The 16,406-nt window shown below is 36.5% G+C and overlaps 1 protein-coding gene across 1 annotated transcript; it reads left to right on the top strand.

The window, feature by feature from the left end:
• Nucleotides 1-8,238: 8,238 nt before the first annotated feature.
• On the top strand, nt 8,239-8,786 carry LOC133308511 (mini zinc finger protein 3-like). The gene has a single exon (XM_061509137.1). The coding sequence runs from the start codon at nt 8,382-8,384 to the stop codon at nt 8,652-8,654; it is 273 nt and encodes a 90-aa protein (XP_061365121.1). The 5' UTR covers nt 8,239-8,381; the 3' UTR covers nt 8,655-8,786.
• The last annotated feature ends 7,620 nt before the right edge of the window (nt 8,787-16,406 follow it).

Below are 16,406 nucleotides of genomic sequence, written 5' to 3'. Positions count from 1 at the left end.
TAATTTTTCGGGATACTTCATCGGTACACATTTATACCGAGTAGCAGAACCGGTATCTGCACTTTTCGTCTGAAAAGCGACTTTCAGCATTCATAATCACTTTCTATAATTATTTAAGCTTTCTCATAATTATTAAGGTCAATTATGGAATTATTTTCTAATTTCTCATAATTACTTAATTAACTTCCTTAATTAACGGTGTGAGTTCTTACATTATCGTATTAAGCCACACTTAATTAATTATGCGAAAAATATTTTTCTTTTAAATTATGACGTCATTAAACTTAGTCAAGTTGATTACTTAATCATTTTATAAAAACATCGCCTGTATGTAAATTGCAAAAGACAGCTAACTGAAATATCTCATAAGATAAATAAGTGAGTAATTAAGTCACGGATCTACAACACGTAGTCCGGACAACATCCTGACACATTAATACAACTCATAACTAAAAACATCGTCAAATCCATGTGGCATGGACAATCCTCATGCTCACCAAATAAACAGCATGCTCATCAAGTCTCAACTCAAACAGCATTATAATGGAAAAGCATAAACACTAAACAGGTGCATCAGCATAATCAGCAAACATGTCAATCAACTAAGCTCCGGCCTCCTGCCGCTAGAGGTCTCAGCCCCTGGGTTACCTGAACCTGAAATAAGCGCCCCAAACGTGGGGTGAGATCTCTAAACAGAAATCTCAGTAAGACAAGGGGTCCTCAAGGATCTTCCACCCCAAGCTCACTTACATGTGCAATATAGGTTCCAAAAACAGTTAAACAATATAAGTTCCAAAATAGTGCAATACAGTAGATAATCATGTCATGTGTGTTATAACTAATCTACTGGCTAGAGAAATGCAGGAATACGTCTATTACCCACACTAATGCAAGACGCCACTTGCACCCACCCACAGTGTCACCGTCTTGTATGACGCCACATACTCAGGCTAACCGTCTAAGTGGAACAACACATACATATTAAAAGCCCTTGCACATAAAACTCAACAACATTTTCAATTATCAAAGCATGTAAACACATCACGCATTCCCCCATGGGGTATGTGGAACCACACAATGGCTAAACCGATGACACGAAAGCTTACCTTGCAAGCTAACAATCCAAGCCAAGAGTCCACACAAGCTCAAGGTCCACACACAATAGAATCACAATCTGTTTTGGACCAACAATCATATCAATATTCAAACATACAAGCATATGACATAAAGACAACGTCTTTCCTTTACGTTTCATGTCTTAAGGCTTCTCACAAAGCCACAAGCCCTTAATCACTTGATTCTGACTTAGTTCAATTATTACAGAAGTCTCACTTCATCAATCTAGGGTCCACAAACCCACAATAGCCTTCTGTATGAACAGTACAACTACTGTTCTCGGAAACCCAGAATATCCGGATATTTGTCGGGGCAATATCCGGATATCAATATCCGGATATGCATATCCAGATATCATATCCGGATATCCATATACGGATATCACAAGACCCCATATCCGGATATCCATATCCGGATATTCCGGGACAGAATGCAGATTCTGCAATTCGCGAGATATCACCTCCAAGGTTCCATTTTTAACACTTTAAAACGTTAAAGCATGCATCTTAACACTCTTTAAGGTTCAAATACTGGTTGGTTACTTGTTTAACTCATTAAACATGCATTGACTCCACTTTTACTCAATAGAACTCAAGATCAAAGGTTGCACAACTTACCCAAGGCTCAAAACAGAGCAAAGGATGCTCTTGGAGCTCACCAACAACTCCTCAAGTCTGACTTTACAGGGCAAGCGAAAATGGCACACCAAAGGTTGGTTCTTTCTCACCAAAGGTAGCTTCTTGAAGCTCAAAATGCCACTACAATGGCTCCCAAGACTCCCACCAAGAAGTCAGCCCCAAGAACCTCAACAAACAGAGATGACAACTCAGAAAAAATGCTTCTCACTCACCCATCACAAGCCACTAAGTGTTTACAAGGAAGAACCATGAGAAAAGATGATCATTTGTTGGTTTTCCAAGGAGGAAATGGTGGTGGCAAGAGGAGATGGCACCAATTCAGAAATGGGAGACACAAGGTTCACGTAAAATTGATATGGCCTAGGTTTTGAGCCAAAAATGAGTATTTATAGTGGTTTAAGTCATAAACACACAATATTAGTTCTAATAGATAAACTTAGCATTTTAATCCCAAACTTTGGAATCTGAACCTACTCATTTTTCTAAGATTTATCATATTTTTATTTTATTTTTCGCAACACCTTTCCGGTACGCGCTTTTCCATAGCCAGTATCAGTTCTGGCACTAGATCTCATTATTTTAACTTGAAACTTGTTTTACAAGTCCTATGTATTATTCTAGTGACATATACACACTTTTCGTGATTTTCAGGGATAATTCATCGGTACGCATTTATACCGAGTAGCAGAACCGGTATCTGCACTTTTCGTAAGAAAAGCGACTTTCAGCATTATAAATAACTTTCTATAATTAATTAAGCCTTCTCATAATTATTAGGGTCAATTATGGAATTATTTCTTAATTTCACATAATTAATTAATTAACTTCCTTAATTAACGGTGCGGGTTCTTACAATTCCCGTCTTAAGTTCATGCCTGGTAAACTTAGATCAAGATGGAATGACCCATTTGTTATTACTAATGTCTTTCCTTATGGTGCAGTTGAATTAAAAGACAAACAGACTGGGAGCACATTTGCTGTGAATGGGCATATTCTAAGGCCCTTCTATGAAGGAACTCCACAACAGCCTGAGGATACAGAGATGGAAGCAGAGATCAGGCTGCTCGATACTGTTTATTCGCCTTAAGGAGTTCATGGAGTTCTCTTCCCTATTTCCTTTTCTTTCTGTTATTTGCATTTTTCTTTAGTTTTTGAGTTTCATAGGTAGATTTTCCTTTTCTTTCTGGTAATTATTAAGTGGTACATGGAGTAGACTTAGATCACAGTGTTTGATAGCATGGTCTGTTGGGCTCTGATCTCGATTCTTGGATTGCAATACCTGTTAATTGATTATGTGCTGTTGATTGCATGATTTGGTTGACCTTTGTAAGATTTTGAGCCTGTATATATGGCATACATCTTCTGGCCATTCTTTCTTTCTTGTGTGCTTCTGCTCTTGATCTTTGTTCTCTAGAACTTGCTCTGATTCTTTTTGAAACTGCATTTTTCACTTACATGCATGAATATGATTGAGGTATTCATTTCTTTCTTTACCCACTTTAGCCAGATAGTCATCCCTTACATTATTATCCTTTGGTGAGCCACTTTGTGCCTTTATATCCTTTGTTTCTTAAGCCACATTACTAGCCTAAGTGAAAAACCAATTAATCCCACACCCTGGAGATTTACTGAGCATTGGTTTTCACTATGATGTTATGTTTAAGTGTGGGGATTTTCCCGAGATGTGCAAAAGTTTAAGTGTGGGGGGGTGACCATCTGATTCTTTTCTACTATGTGGTTTTATTTTCAAAAAAATAAAAAAATAAAAAAATAAAAACGTGTTTATTTCTATCTTTTCATTATCTTTGTTTTATTTTCTTAGTGTAGTTTTTAACTTTTGCTCTAGTAGATTTCTTGGTGTTTAACCTTCTTTTTCATATTTTATCCTTACCTTCACCTCAGCCCCATTACAACCCTACATAAAGTCCGCTTGATTTGTGCATGCATATGTTAGTAGCAGTGGAGAAGTAGAATTTGAGCAAGACTATGGTAGAATGATTTTCTTGATTAGATTTGAGTGATACACTGATTACCTGATACACTTGAGAGAAAAATATTGAGAGCATCCTGTAAGGAACCATTTTCTGTAATTGGCATGTGCAGTTGAAATCAATGGATGAAATCCTCAAGGAAAGTTCATGTACCGATTAGCCAAAGAACTAAACAATCAAATCACACATTTAACCCCTAGTGCTTGTCCAATTGCGCATTCACCAATAACACAACAACTTTATATGAATGCATCTATACCACAAGACTAACATACCATCAATCATCCAAAAAACCCTAGATTTTTGAATCAGCGTGAAAACAACAAGGGAGGTTAGGTTTCTTAATAAGAAATTCCTTAGAAGAACTAATCCAAAGCTCTACTCCTCCAATGGCGCAAACTTGAGAAGGGATTCTATCTCCTCTCAAGGCTTCTACAAGGAAATAAAGAGGTATGTTTTGTTCCTAGGGTAATTCTAAACAATTTTTATGACCATGACTTAGTATTTTGATGGCTAAATCAAGAAGTGAATTTTTGAAGCTTTCTTCCCATTGAGCTTTCAGCCAAGGCTGTTTCTCAACGAGGAAGATGAAAGGAAATGATAGAAAAGCTAGGTGTTTAAGTCATATTAAGTGATTTTGACTTTGGTCAACACTTTAACTAGGAAATAACCAATTTACCCTTAGGGGTGTTTGGTAGGAGAGTTTTTTTGGGTTCCTAGGAAAGTTGAGATGAGTTTTCTAGTTGACCATGTTTGATAAGAGGTTTTAAAAAAATTGCCCATTATTCGGATTTGCATAACAATCTCAGTTCGTGTGTAAAATTAAAATTTTTTGCCATGTCACAATACCATACAGAGGGTGGTATTCTTACTACCCCATCAAATGAAAAAGTAGGAAAAAAGCAATGGATACAAATATCCCTTCTCAAAAGACATGCCAAAAGAAAGCTAGAGAGAGAGAGTCTTCTTTGTATTTAGTCAATGGTTAGTTTGGTAATTTCATCACATTTTCTCATCAATATTTTTCCATCAACCAAACATAGACTCAGAAAATTTAACCCAATTTTTCCGGTAATATTTCGGCCTACCAAACAATTTTTTTTTAACTTTCCTACCAAACTAACTTTCTCACCATATTCCTTGTAATTGTATTTTTCTGGTAAAATAAATTTTCTCCTCAACCAAACGCCCCAGTGAAATTGCTTCCAATCTCCTCTAATCAATGAATTGTATCATCTAACATTTATTTTAACATTTACCAAAATCATTAGATAGTTTTTAACTATATTATTTTTAAGTTCCTGGTAAGTTTTGCATAATTATATTTTTATCCCAAAACTTTTACTATTTGCACTTTTGCCTCTAAAAGTGACTTAAATGACATAATTAGTTTTTTTCATATAATTAGCCTCTTTTAACATGATTCCTCAATTTCATGGCCTAATGGGCTTATGTGGAGTGTATTACACAATTAATTCTAAATTCGGGTAGTTTTTACTAAATTATCATTTTGCCCCTGATAAAGACTTAACCCTAAAATTAGTATTTTTACTTAATTAATCCTCTAATTATGTATTAATTTCTAGTTAATGTAATTTGATTATTTGGATTATTATAGCAACTATATCATAGCTATAAAAAATAACCACTCATTCAAACAATCAACCAACACTCCCAAGAAATCTCGTGGAATACCAAGTGAAGACTAATCCTCATGTCCAAAAGTTTACCTTTCCTAATTTTGATTCCAAAGCTCTTCCTTTGCTCCAATGGTCAATAAACACAATTCAGCAACAAACAACCTACTCCAAGTTAATTTAAAAATGAAAAGAATGATTTCAAGAGAACTTCCCCTTACATGAGTCCGAGAGCTCCAACTGGATAAATTAGTTGGGAAACCAAAAAGAAGATCACAAAATGTCTTCAGCAGGTCATGAAGATATATAAGCTAGTGGTTCGCACGTGAGTGAAAAAGATAATCTTTAATATGAGTTCGATTACAATTTATGGGAAAGAGAATTTTTAATCTAGAAATGATGAGATTGAGAACAATATATATATATATATATATATATATATATATATATATATATATGAGATAATATTCTTATGTGGGTGAGACAAATATGTGGGATCCACAATATAAAAAGAAAAAGAAATGAAAAAATTGGCACAAAATTCTATAAATGTATGGCATAAAATAACTCTTTTATATAACATGAGAATATTATTTTCATATATATATATATATGAGAAATATTAACCTCATGTCACATTAGACAACAAGTCTCTCCTACACACTCAAAAAGATATGCGTCCCACTTCAAATTTTTTTTCTCTTTTTCCGTGCAATGGGACCCACATAAAATTGCGAGTGCAATATGAGATAAATATCTCCTGTTGCATAAGAAAATATAATCTATGTATATATATTTATATATATATATATATATAGTAGTGACCCTTACTTATTATCTCCAATACAGGAAAACAACCATACACTTCCTTTAGTACTACTTAGCCATAAGGACAGAATGATTTACAGCCAAGCATAACACATTGCTTCACCAACTTCATAAATATTGATGCTAGAAAACTGTACACAATTCACATCTCAACGCTGGCAACATGAGTTATTATATTATATATAAACTGAAATAAACCATATTTCCCGTGGAAAGAGATCGTCAGAGTTGTGCTTTTCCAAATGGAGATCAGCCCAATAAGAATTTTCAATTCATTTCTATAACGTAAGCTACGTGCACACTTGTGATTGACAAGCACATGTGTCCTTGTCCTTTGTCCCTTTCTCAAATGTGCACATGTTACTGCCCCCATTGAATGCTTGTCCCTTTCTAGTTATTCACTTTGTTATGGCGTTGGTGGAGGCTCCTCATGCCTGCTCCTGCATGTATTACTCATAACTTAAGTGAAGAATCCACACCTTTCAACATCAAACTTGTCTATGGCATTTCTATTCTTCTTCCCCCACCATTCCCTGAGCCAATAATAAGAACTTTTCCAAATTATGCTGATCGATCTTGAGTAAAACAGACGCTTTTCTTTTCTTTACACTCTTTGTCTTATTATTTTGTTGTTGCTCCTATATGTTTGCAAACATATCTACTGTGTTAACTATATACGCCAGGTTCTTTGCAGAGAGCGACACGTACTTTTTAACTTCTCCATACGAGTCTTTCTTTTATTTTGGGGCAATGACTAGTCTTTCTTTTATTTTGTGGCAATGACTTAAAGCAAGAAAAAGGAATCTGGTCTCTGTGTGTGTGTATATATGTATATATATAGTGCACATCTGTTTTAGCTAGCTTTAATGGTGGCAGATAGTTCAAGAGCCTAACAATGATATTGAACTTTGAAAAGTTATGATTGTCATTGATTTGATCCGAAGGAAAGAAGAAAAGGGTGCTCATTCATGTTAGAGTGTGGGGAAGAGTCTTATAATTATTAGAATCTTAGGTAATTAGACAAGAGTTGTTGTCACAGTTGCAAGGGCCACATCAACCTTCCTTTCAAGTATCAAATTGGTCCCACTTCAGATACAAAATTAGCACCTACTTATTAGCAAAAAAGATTAGCACCTACTCTTTGGTTGATAACTCTTCTTAAACAATATAATCAATGAGTTTGACCAAAAAGCAATTCACTTCACTATCAGCATAGTTAAGTAATTTGCATCAACTGCCCAATTCATATATATATATATATATATATATATATATATTCATATTTTTTTAATTCGATTTCCATTTTTCTTTTTTGAATTCGTCGTTTTGTTTTAGGTGCGCTATCAATTCCGAAAGACAATTCTAGGGTTGTATGGTTAGTGTAAGGACAAGTATTCCCTCCTTTAATTCCCATTTCAAGTTTTGTCCGGTTCTCAATATCCGAGGAAGCTACCTAGCGATGTGAAGACTTTCATTTACTTATACATATAAAAGAAACGGATGACCATTAAGCAAACATACTTCTAGCTTTCTCTTGCATCACAACCAATCAAGAACCCCACCACTCCCTCTTGGTGACGTGTTGTAACTTCATTGGCGAGAAAACAACAATACTTTAGACAAAGCTTAGTGTTTATAGTAGTGTTTTCTAATAAAAATATAACATGTGTTGTTTTTTTATCACATCTTTCTTTTCATAACTTTTGTAGTTGTGGCATGAAAAATAATATATGTCATGCTTTTATTAAAAAATAACACCACATGTAATTAACAAAAACTTTATTTGAACTTTATCCTAAGACTTTGGGGGCCAAGTGTTCCTGTGTATTTATGCTTGTCCTTTCTCCATGGTTGAAATATATGATCATCAAAAAAGTTGGTAAAATAAGGCTGCTCAATACCTCAAGAATCATGATCTATTTCCATATTTTATTCCTATAGTGCTTTACCCAAATAAACCATCTACAAATTCACACACTAGGGTTAGGGTAGTAACCAGCAAGCACTGAGTTATATATAGAGCTAGAGCTAAATCTCTATAGAAAACATCATCCATCAGTCTGATTTCCGGGGATCATTTTGGGTGAAAAGAAAAAACTGATTTTGGATCCCAAATTAAGTGCTATCTGTAAATATAGAGAAGGAGTTGATTAGGGTTTTTAATTGTAAGCATGAAAAAGAGACAGGTGGTGGTGAAAAGAGATGTCTCCAACACCTCATCTTCTGTAATCAGAAATATTCGATATGGCGAGTGCCAGAAGAATCATGCAGCAAATATTGGAGGGTATGCTGTGGATGGTTGCAGAGAATTCATGGCTAGTACAGGGGAGGGATCTAGTGGTGCTCTTACATGTGCAGCTTGTGGCTGCCACAGGAACTTTCACAGAAGGGAAGTGCAAACTGAGGTAGTATGTGAGTACTCTCCTCCTAATTCTGGTCGTTGATCCCTTAAAAAAGAAAGGGGAAAAAAAAAAAATATAGTTCAGAGTTTGTGTGTATCAAATTAATTAACTGATTGAATTTTTCTCATCTATCTTTTCTTTCTTTCTTTGGGTTCTTGTAAGCGTGGATTGCCAACAGAGACACATTTATTTGTTAAAGAAAAATTTAAAACTTCAGGGTTTGTGTTTTGGAATATTGTATATCCATGCTTCTTTTCTCTTTTCCCCCCTTCCATTCTTTTCTTCCTCGTTTGTCCATTTTTAATCTTTTAACATTCTTCCTAAGGTAGGTTAGGAATCTCGGACAATTAAGGAAAAATGATGAAAGAGTGATTGATTAATCTGATGAGGTAGTGATAATTGGAAACTATATATTGTTTTCCACTAATATATTATACTATTACTCCACAGAACTTGTAACCTAGATATCCGATTATAATTGGATCTTAATCATGTATTTGGAGTTGGGAATAAAAGCCTTTGTTAATTGGTTATTGGGTCGCTGTTAATGAGTGGTTGTCCAATTTTGCTTATGATACCGAATTATATGTATACTATGCTCGCTGTGCAATTAAACTTGATCAGGCTGCACATATAAATATTAACAGCAATAGCACTTCCACTAAATCTGTGTATGTCTGGTTTAATTAGTACAAATTTGATTTAATGGTTTACCGCATTAACGATTTTTATGTGTGTGTGAGCATGCGCTGAAAGGAGCAATTATTTTATTAGGTGATTAAAGTACTTGTTCAAGTAATAGTGCTTGACCTCTTCAAATATTCTTTATGAATGTTTATTCTTTCCGTGCTTCTTCTCCCACTCCCTTGTGAGACAACTAAACATATTTGTTTATCACTTAAGAGGCACAGAAAATAGAGAAAAAAGAATGTCAGATGACTTCTAAACACCGACCCTGTTTCTACATCATCAATAAGAATATGATATATCAGGCTTAGTTTAGTAAAATTATGGATTATCTTGAGAAAGCCAAAAGATGTTAACTGCGTATTCTTCCTTGTCATGTCCTCAAGGCAAGAAAACAGGTTAGTGTATATGTGATGAAGATAAATTATCTTTGTCCCAATCATATAGCATTTGAAATATATTATAATTCCTTAAGGCCCACTTGTATTCAATTATGTCAAGGATATGCCTTTGATATCTTGATACATTAATTAAAGTTGACAAAAGGTTAAGCCACACAATTAATTTGTTGTGGAGGTGACATCCTCTCTTTTGGGTAGTAAGTGGACTTGCTCATAGACCATAAGGAAATTATTTCAATAAATGTTGTGGGGGGGGGGAAAGAAGAAGCAAAAACATGTAGCTTTAACAAGTTAGATGCGCTTCCTATCTTTTTGCCTTGTGATGTATGGGCTCTTTAGTTGTTTATTATTGTCTTAATGAACGAAGGATATATGCACGCTTCTTGTCTCTGAATAAGCCTTATTTATCACCTAGATGTGAGTGTAAACTGGCGATGTATCTCTACGCTTCATGGGAGTAGATTCTCTCATGTGAAAAAGTGGTTATGTAGTTATGTTATTTGATCACAATCACTCATTGATAATGAGATAAGAGAGTAGAAAAATGTATAATTTTTAAATGAGTGGTTGTAATCAAATAACATGACCACATGACCATTTTTTCACATGAGAGGATCCACTCCCACCCTTCAGTTATGAAACACTTATTTTATTGTTCCACTAGCTAAGTAGTAATATTAATAGGTGTTTTGACCGATCCACGCAGGCCCAATAAGTTGGGTGGGTCGTCCAAGGCCCATTGAAGACCTAGTTCTTTAGCATCACATAGATGAGTTCATGAATTTCACCATATGGAATTTCGTTCACCTTGCACATATTACTATCATACACACTTGATGGTGACCGGTGAGGCAGTGCCTCACTACTAGAGTGAGACCTAGGCTAATAGTTTTGGCTCATTCTCATTTACTCTCTCTCATTATAAAGGAATATTCTTCCACCTATATAAATCCCCCCACTCCAATAGAGGAGGCATTAATATCACACACTTTCATGAGCTATTACTCTAATGGATTTTAGAGCTACCATCGCCTTACACACCCCACTCCCACCCCCTTCTGCAACTACACTTTGGTGACTCTTTTTGAACTTTGATCTATACCACTGCCTCTTTTGAACATTTGCACATTGAGACACTACATCCCCTAGGGATACAAACCTTGTTCTTCTTTCCTCAACAGTTCAATAGGCAAAGAAAAATGAAAACATAGTTGGTCAAGAAATTGGTGTAATCAGAATGTAGATTGTCATAATTAAGTATGAAAACATTCTTCATAACAACATTTTTTTTTATTTCTTAGAACTATCTGAACCCTATTTAAAGTATCAATTGTGTTGGATAAATTGAAATAACATGTTTGGGAAGAGTCGAAAAGGCAAAACGCATTGATTTGTTGCCACAAGTTTTCCAGGTGCATGCTATTATTATAGGGGGATCAAATTCCTATAGGCAAAAAGTTATTGAAAGAAAATCTACTAGAGGCCAATAAAAACCACTCAATGTGATGTAAGATATTGTTTCTTTATCAGCCAGGGATTAATGGGAGATTACTTTTACAGGGCCATCAATGTTTTGACATATAAAAATACCCAAATTGGACTAGCCAATTGAATGGCAGACATAACAAATCACTAAGTCACACAAGCTTTGCAAGGGTATTGTAGGGATCGTCAAATTAATGTGCTAGAGAGTAAGGATTAAATCATGCATGTGAGCCCCCTGCTTAGGTATAGATGGATGGTTGGCCTTAAAATATGTCTATGCTCTGTCGGGGATAGATTAGAGTGCATGTCCTTGTTTGTTTTGCTCATTCTCACTTTCTGTTGTTAATTTGGCTAATATTCTACAATGCAAGCTCATGAAAAGCATAAAAAATCCCTTTATTAGTCAAGCTCTACCACCTCCATTAATTATTTCTATAATGTATCATGAGAGAAGAAATAATGCCAACCACGTGTTTGACTCCAGTCGAAGCTGCGATTTTTATTTTTTTTTTTGAAAAGAAGAACAAATTGCCTGTTGTTAACGTGATCTTCGTGCTAGCTTCAGAAAATTAATGAGAAAGCAGAACTTTAGTGCTATTACTAGTGGATTCTTCAAACTGGTGGGTGATGTTCAGATTCATTGCCTTTGAAGCACACCTTCAAATATAACAAGCTTAGTGAGATAAAAATGGTAAGGTAAACTTGAAATGGTTTTAACTGATCCGTTGTAAAGTTTGCCAACTATTTAGCTTAGTTTCAGAAAGAAATTCAATTATAACCACTAACAATCATGCAAAAATGATGATGACGGAGCTTTACACTCTCCCTCTCCCCCCCTCTCTCTCTCTATATATATATATATATTCTCTCTCTCTCTCTCTCTCTCTATATATATATATATATATATATATATATATATATATATATATATATAGGCAGGATATTCTTACACCAGTGTAAGAGTTAGAAGTCTTTCACTCAATCTTGATCATTAATCCACTTGTATGTAATGGCTCATATTACTAAAAAAATTTGAGCTCTTAGATATAAGTGGGATCAGCGGACAAGATTGAGAGTGTAACTTACATTGGTGTAAAATGATCCTCACCCATATATATATATATATATATATATATATATATATATATATATATATATATACACACACACACACACACACATATACATAGAGGTAGGATCCTTTGTGTAAGAACTCGCACCGTTAAATTAGAAATTTAATTACGAGTTAAGATATAAATTTCATAATTGACCTTGAATAATTATGAGTGAGCTTAAATAATTATAGTGAGTGATTAATAATGTTGAAAGTTTCTTTTTATACATTGAGGTTTAATATTGAGATAATTGCACAGGATATATTCATAATTGAATTAGTAAGCTTCCGCACAATGTTTTAATTAATTAAGCAGATTTTAATTTACTATATCTATGTTAATACACCGGGTGCACACGGGGTGTTACATTTTATGGTATCAGAGCACTTTCTAGGGATAAGCCTGTATGTAATGTTATAACCTCAAGTTTTCTTGTTTGTCTTTGTTGTCTCATGAGTTGTCTTTTGGGTTTTGCTGTGATAATGCATGTGTGACCACATTGTGTGGGCCTGATAAACTCATCCTCTGTGTGTTACATGTACAGAGTTATGGCTCCCAGAAGAACTCGGGAGGCATCAGAGGGTCAGCCGGATCCTATAATTGCTGCAATGGCTGAAATGCAAGCGAACACGTGTGTGGATATGCAAGCTATGTTGGATAGTGTCAGAGAGGAAAACAGGAAGGCTACAGAAGATGTGCTGGATGCCAATAGGATGGTGAATATGACTATGTTCAGGGTGATGCTAGAAGAGATAAGAGCTGGGCATGAACACACGTGTGGATATGCAAGCTATGTTGGATAGTGTTAGAGAGGCAAACAGGCAGGCTACAGAAGATGTGCTGGATGCCAATAGGATGGTGAATATGACTATGTTCAGGGTGATGCTAGAAGAGATGAGAGATGGGCATGTTGGAGGCCAGCCTCCCCCGCCCCACCACCACCTCTATCGCCGCTGCCACCACCTCCACTTTTTTACCGGGGGGAAGATGAAGCTGACAGATGGCATGGCCATGATGATGATTGTAACACCCCGTATATATCCGGTAATGTTATCATAATATCGTATTAAGCTGCGCTTAATTAAAAATGCGGAATTACTTTTTCTTTTCAATTATGATGCCATTAACATTACCAACTTACTTAATAATCAATTAATAAAACATCGCCTGTATGTAATCGCAATAAAACAGATAACTGAAATACCTCATAACATAGATAATATAATTGTGGCTCTAGTCACGGAACTACAATAACGTAGACCGGACCATCTAACAGTTTATACAACTCCAAACTAAAAGTACTAACACAAAGTGTCATGGACAATCCCCATGCTCACTCAATAAGGCAACATGCCCAACATCAGTCTCAACAACAACATATCATAAATAGCGGAAAACATAAACAACATTCCAAATCCAGTCATGCTAACATAAAGCAGTAAAACATAATCAGCTAAGCTCCGGCCTCCTGCCGCCCGAGGCATCAGTACCCATACTACCTGATCCTGAAATAAGCATTCCCCAAACGTGGGGTAAGATCTCTAATCTAGAAATCTCAGTAAGTCAGTGAGTCCTCAAGGATCTTCCACCCCAAGCTCACTTACATGTGCAATATAAGTTCAAAAATAGTTTATCATTTATCATTTCTAAAACAATGCAATGCAGCAGATAATCATGCCATGTGTGTCAATACTAATCTACTGGCCAGAGACAGTGCAGGTATACGTCTATCACCTACACACCGTGCAAGTACCACTTGCATTCACCCCGGTACACCATCTTGTATGGCGCTACATACTCAGGCTTCCCGTCAAGATGAAACAACACATGCATATTAAAAGCCATTACATGTAAAGTTCAATCAACATATCAAATATCCAAAAGCATGTACACAGCATGCATAAACCATACCCCCATGGGACATGCTGGAACCACAACATGGCTAAACCGAGGACACGAAAGCTTACCTTGCAAGCTAACTCCAAAAGCCAAGAGTCCACAGCTCAAAGTCCAAACACAACAGATTCACAATCTGTTATGGACCAACAATACATCAACAACATGCACCACAAGCATACAATATTAAGACAACGCCTTTTCATTACGTTTTCAAGTCTTAAAGCTTCTAACAAAGCCACAAGCCCTTAATCCCATGATTCTGGCTTAATCCATTAAATACAGAAGTTCAACTTCATCAAACTAGGGTCCACAAACCCCCAATAGCCTACTGTTCACACAGCACCGCTGCTGTTCTGCGAAATCCCAGAATATCCGGATATCTCACTGTTCATATCCGGATATGCAATATCCGGATATACAGATTCACATATCCGGATATCCCTAAACCACGTATCCGGATATCCAATATCTGGATATCAGTTCGACAAATATCCGGATATCTCACGACAGAATGCAGTTTCTGCATTTTCGTGAAGATATCCCAAGAAGGTTCCCTTTTTACCGATTTTAAACACCTAATCATGCATTTCTAGATGGGTTAAGCCTCACCCAACAACAAGTTATCATCTTTTAACCTTAACATGCATCAAGCTTTCATTTTTAAGCATTAAACTCATGATTAAAGGTTGGTATACATACCAAAGACCAAAACAGAAGAAGAGGCTGCTCTTTGGAGCTCACAATCAGCCCCTCAAGACTGACTCAACAAGGTGCACGAAAATGGATCAACAAGCTTGGACCTTTCAACACAAAGGAAGCTTCTTGGACCTCACAATGCCAAAACAAAGGCTTCCACACACAACCAACCCAAGTCAGCCTCAAAACCTCACACACAACAGCTCTCTCAACTCAGAAAAAGACCAGCAATAGAGTCCCAAGGCTAGCTCTCACCCTCACCAAGTGTATCCCAAGTGAAAATGTGAAGAAAAATCAAGAAAGGAAGTGTCTTGGACCCAAAATGGAGAAGAAGCCCCACAAGTCAGCCAAGCTGATCAGCCACCCTCATACACTCACGTAGAGAAACTGTTTTCTAGGGTTTTGTGCCCTTACAAAGGGTATTTATAGCCCAAGCCACTTAAACACACAGTGTTAACTTTAATTGCTACGCTTAGCATTTTAATCCCAAACTTTGGATTATGAAACTACATAATTTTCTAAGATTTATCATATTTTTCTTATAATTTTCTGAGCACTTTTCCGGTACGCGCTTTTCCAAGCCAATACCGGTTTCCAGCATCAGTTCTCATTATCTGGACTTGAAACTCGTTTTACAAGTCCTACATATTATTCTAGTAATTATCATGCACTTACATTAATTTTCCGGGATTCTTTTTCGGTACGCATTTATACCGACTAGCAGAACCGGTATCTGCACTTTTCTTCCGAAAAGCGACTTTCAGCATTATTACTCACTTACTATAATTATTAAAGCCTCATAATAATTATTAGGGTCAATTATGGAATCATTTCCTAATTTTGCATAATTAATTAATTAAATACCTTAATTAACGGTGCGGGTTCTTACATTCACCCCACCTTTTTAGGATTTTGACCTCAAAATCAGAAACATACCTGGTCGAAACTCGGGGTACTGCCGGAGAAGCTCGTCCTCACGCTCCCAAGTACACTCCTCAGGAGTCCTTCCAGTCCACTGCACCTTGACCATCGGAATGATCTTGCTCCTCAGCTGCTTCTCGCCACGATCGAGAATCTTTAGTGGTCCGACGGGAGTCTTTAAGTTCTCCCGAACTTCCACATCATCCGGTTTCACCACGTGCGAAAGGTCTGCTATGTACCTCCGAAGCTGAGACACGTGAAACACGTCGTGGATATTGGCCAGGTTCAGAGGCAAGGCAAGCCGGTAGGCAACAGGTCCTACTCTACCAAGAATCTGGTATGGCCCAATAAACCGCGGGCTCAGCTTCCTTACTCCGAGTGCCCGTCCATCACCGGTGACAGGTGAAAGTCTCACAAACACGTGCTCACCCTCACTGAACTCCAGTGGTCGATGCTTGACATCGTAGTAGCTCTTCTGACGATTCTGCGCTTGCTTCAACTTTTCCCTGATCATCTGGATCTGCAGGGTGGTGTCTTGGACAAAGTCCAAGCCAAACAACTCACGATCCCCAACCTCCGACCAGCAGGTA

Source organism: Gastrolobium bilobum, unplaced genomic scaffold (assembly GCF_033153095.1).
Source record: "Gastrolobium bilobum isolate Gb01-03AN ecotype WA unplaced genomic scaffold, APGP_CSIRO_Gbil_v1 utg3113, whole genome shotgun sequence".
In the NCBI taxonomy this organism is placed as follows: Eukaryota; Viridiplantae; Streptophyta; class Magnoliopsida; order Fabales; family Fabaceae; genus Gastrolobium; species Gastrolobium bilobum.
Note: the sequence above shows the minus strand (reverse complement) of the source record. Positions and strands in the feature narration are given on the sequence as shown.

Bases quoted from the DNA above. Each gene is read 5' to 3' on its own strand.
- LOC133308511 (XM_061509137.1), top strand. From the start codon at position 8,382: ATGAAAAAGAGACAGGTGGTGGTGAAAAGAGATGTCTCCAACACCTCA.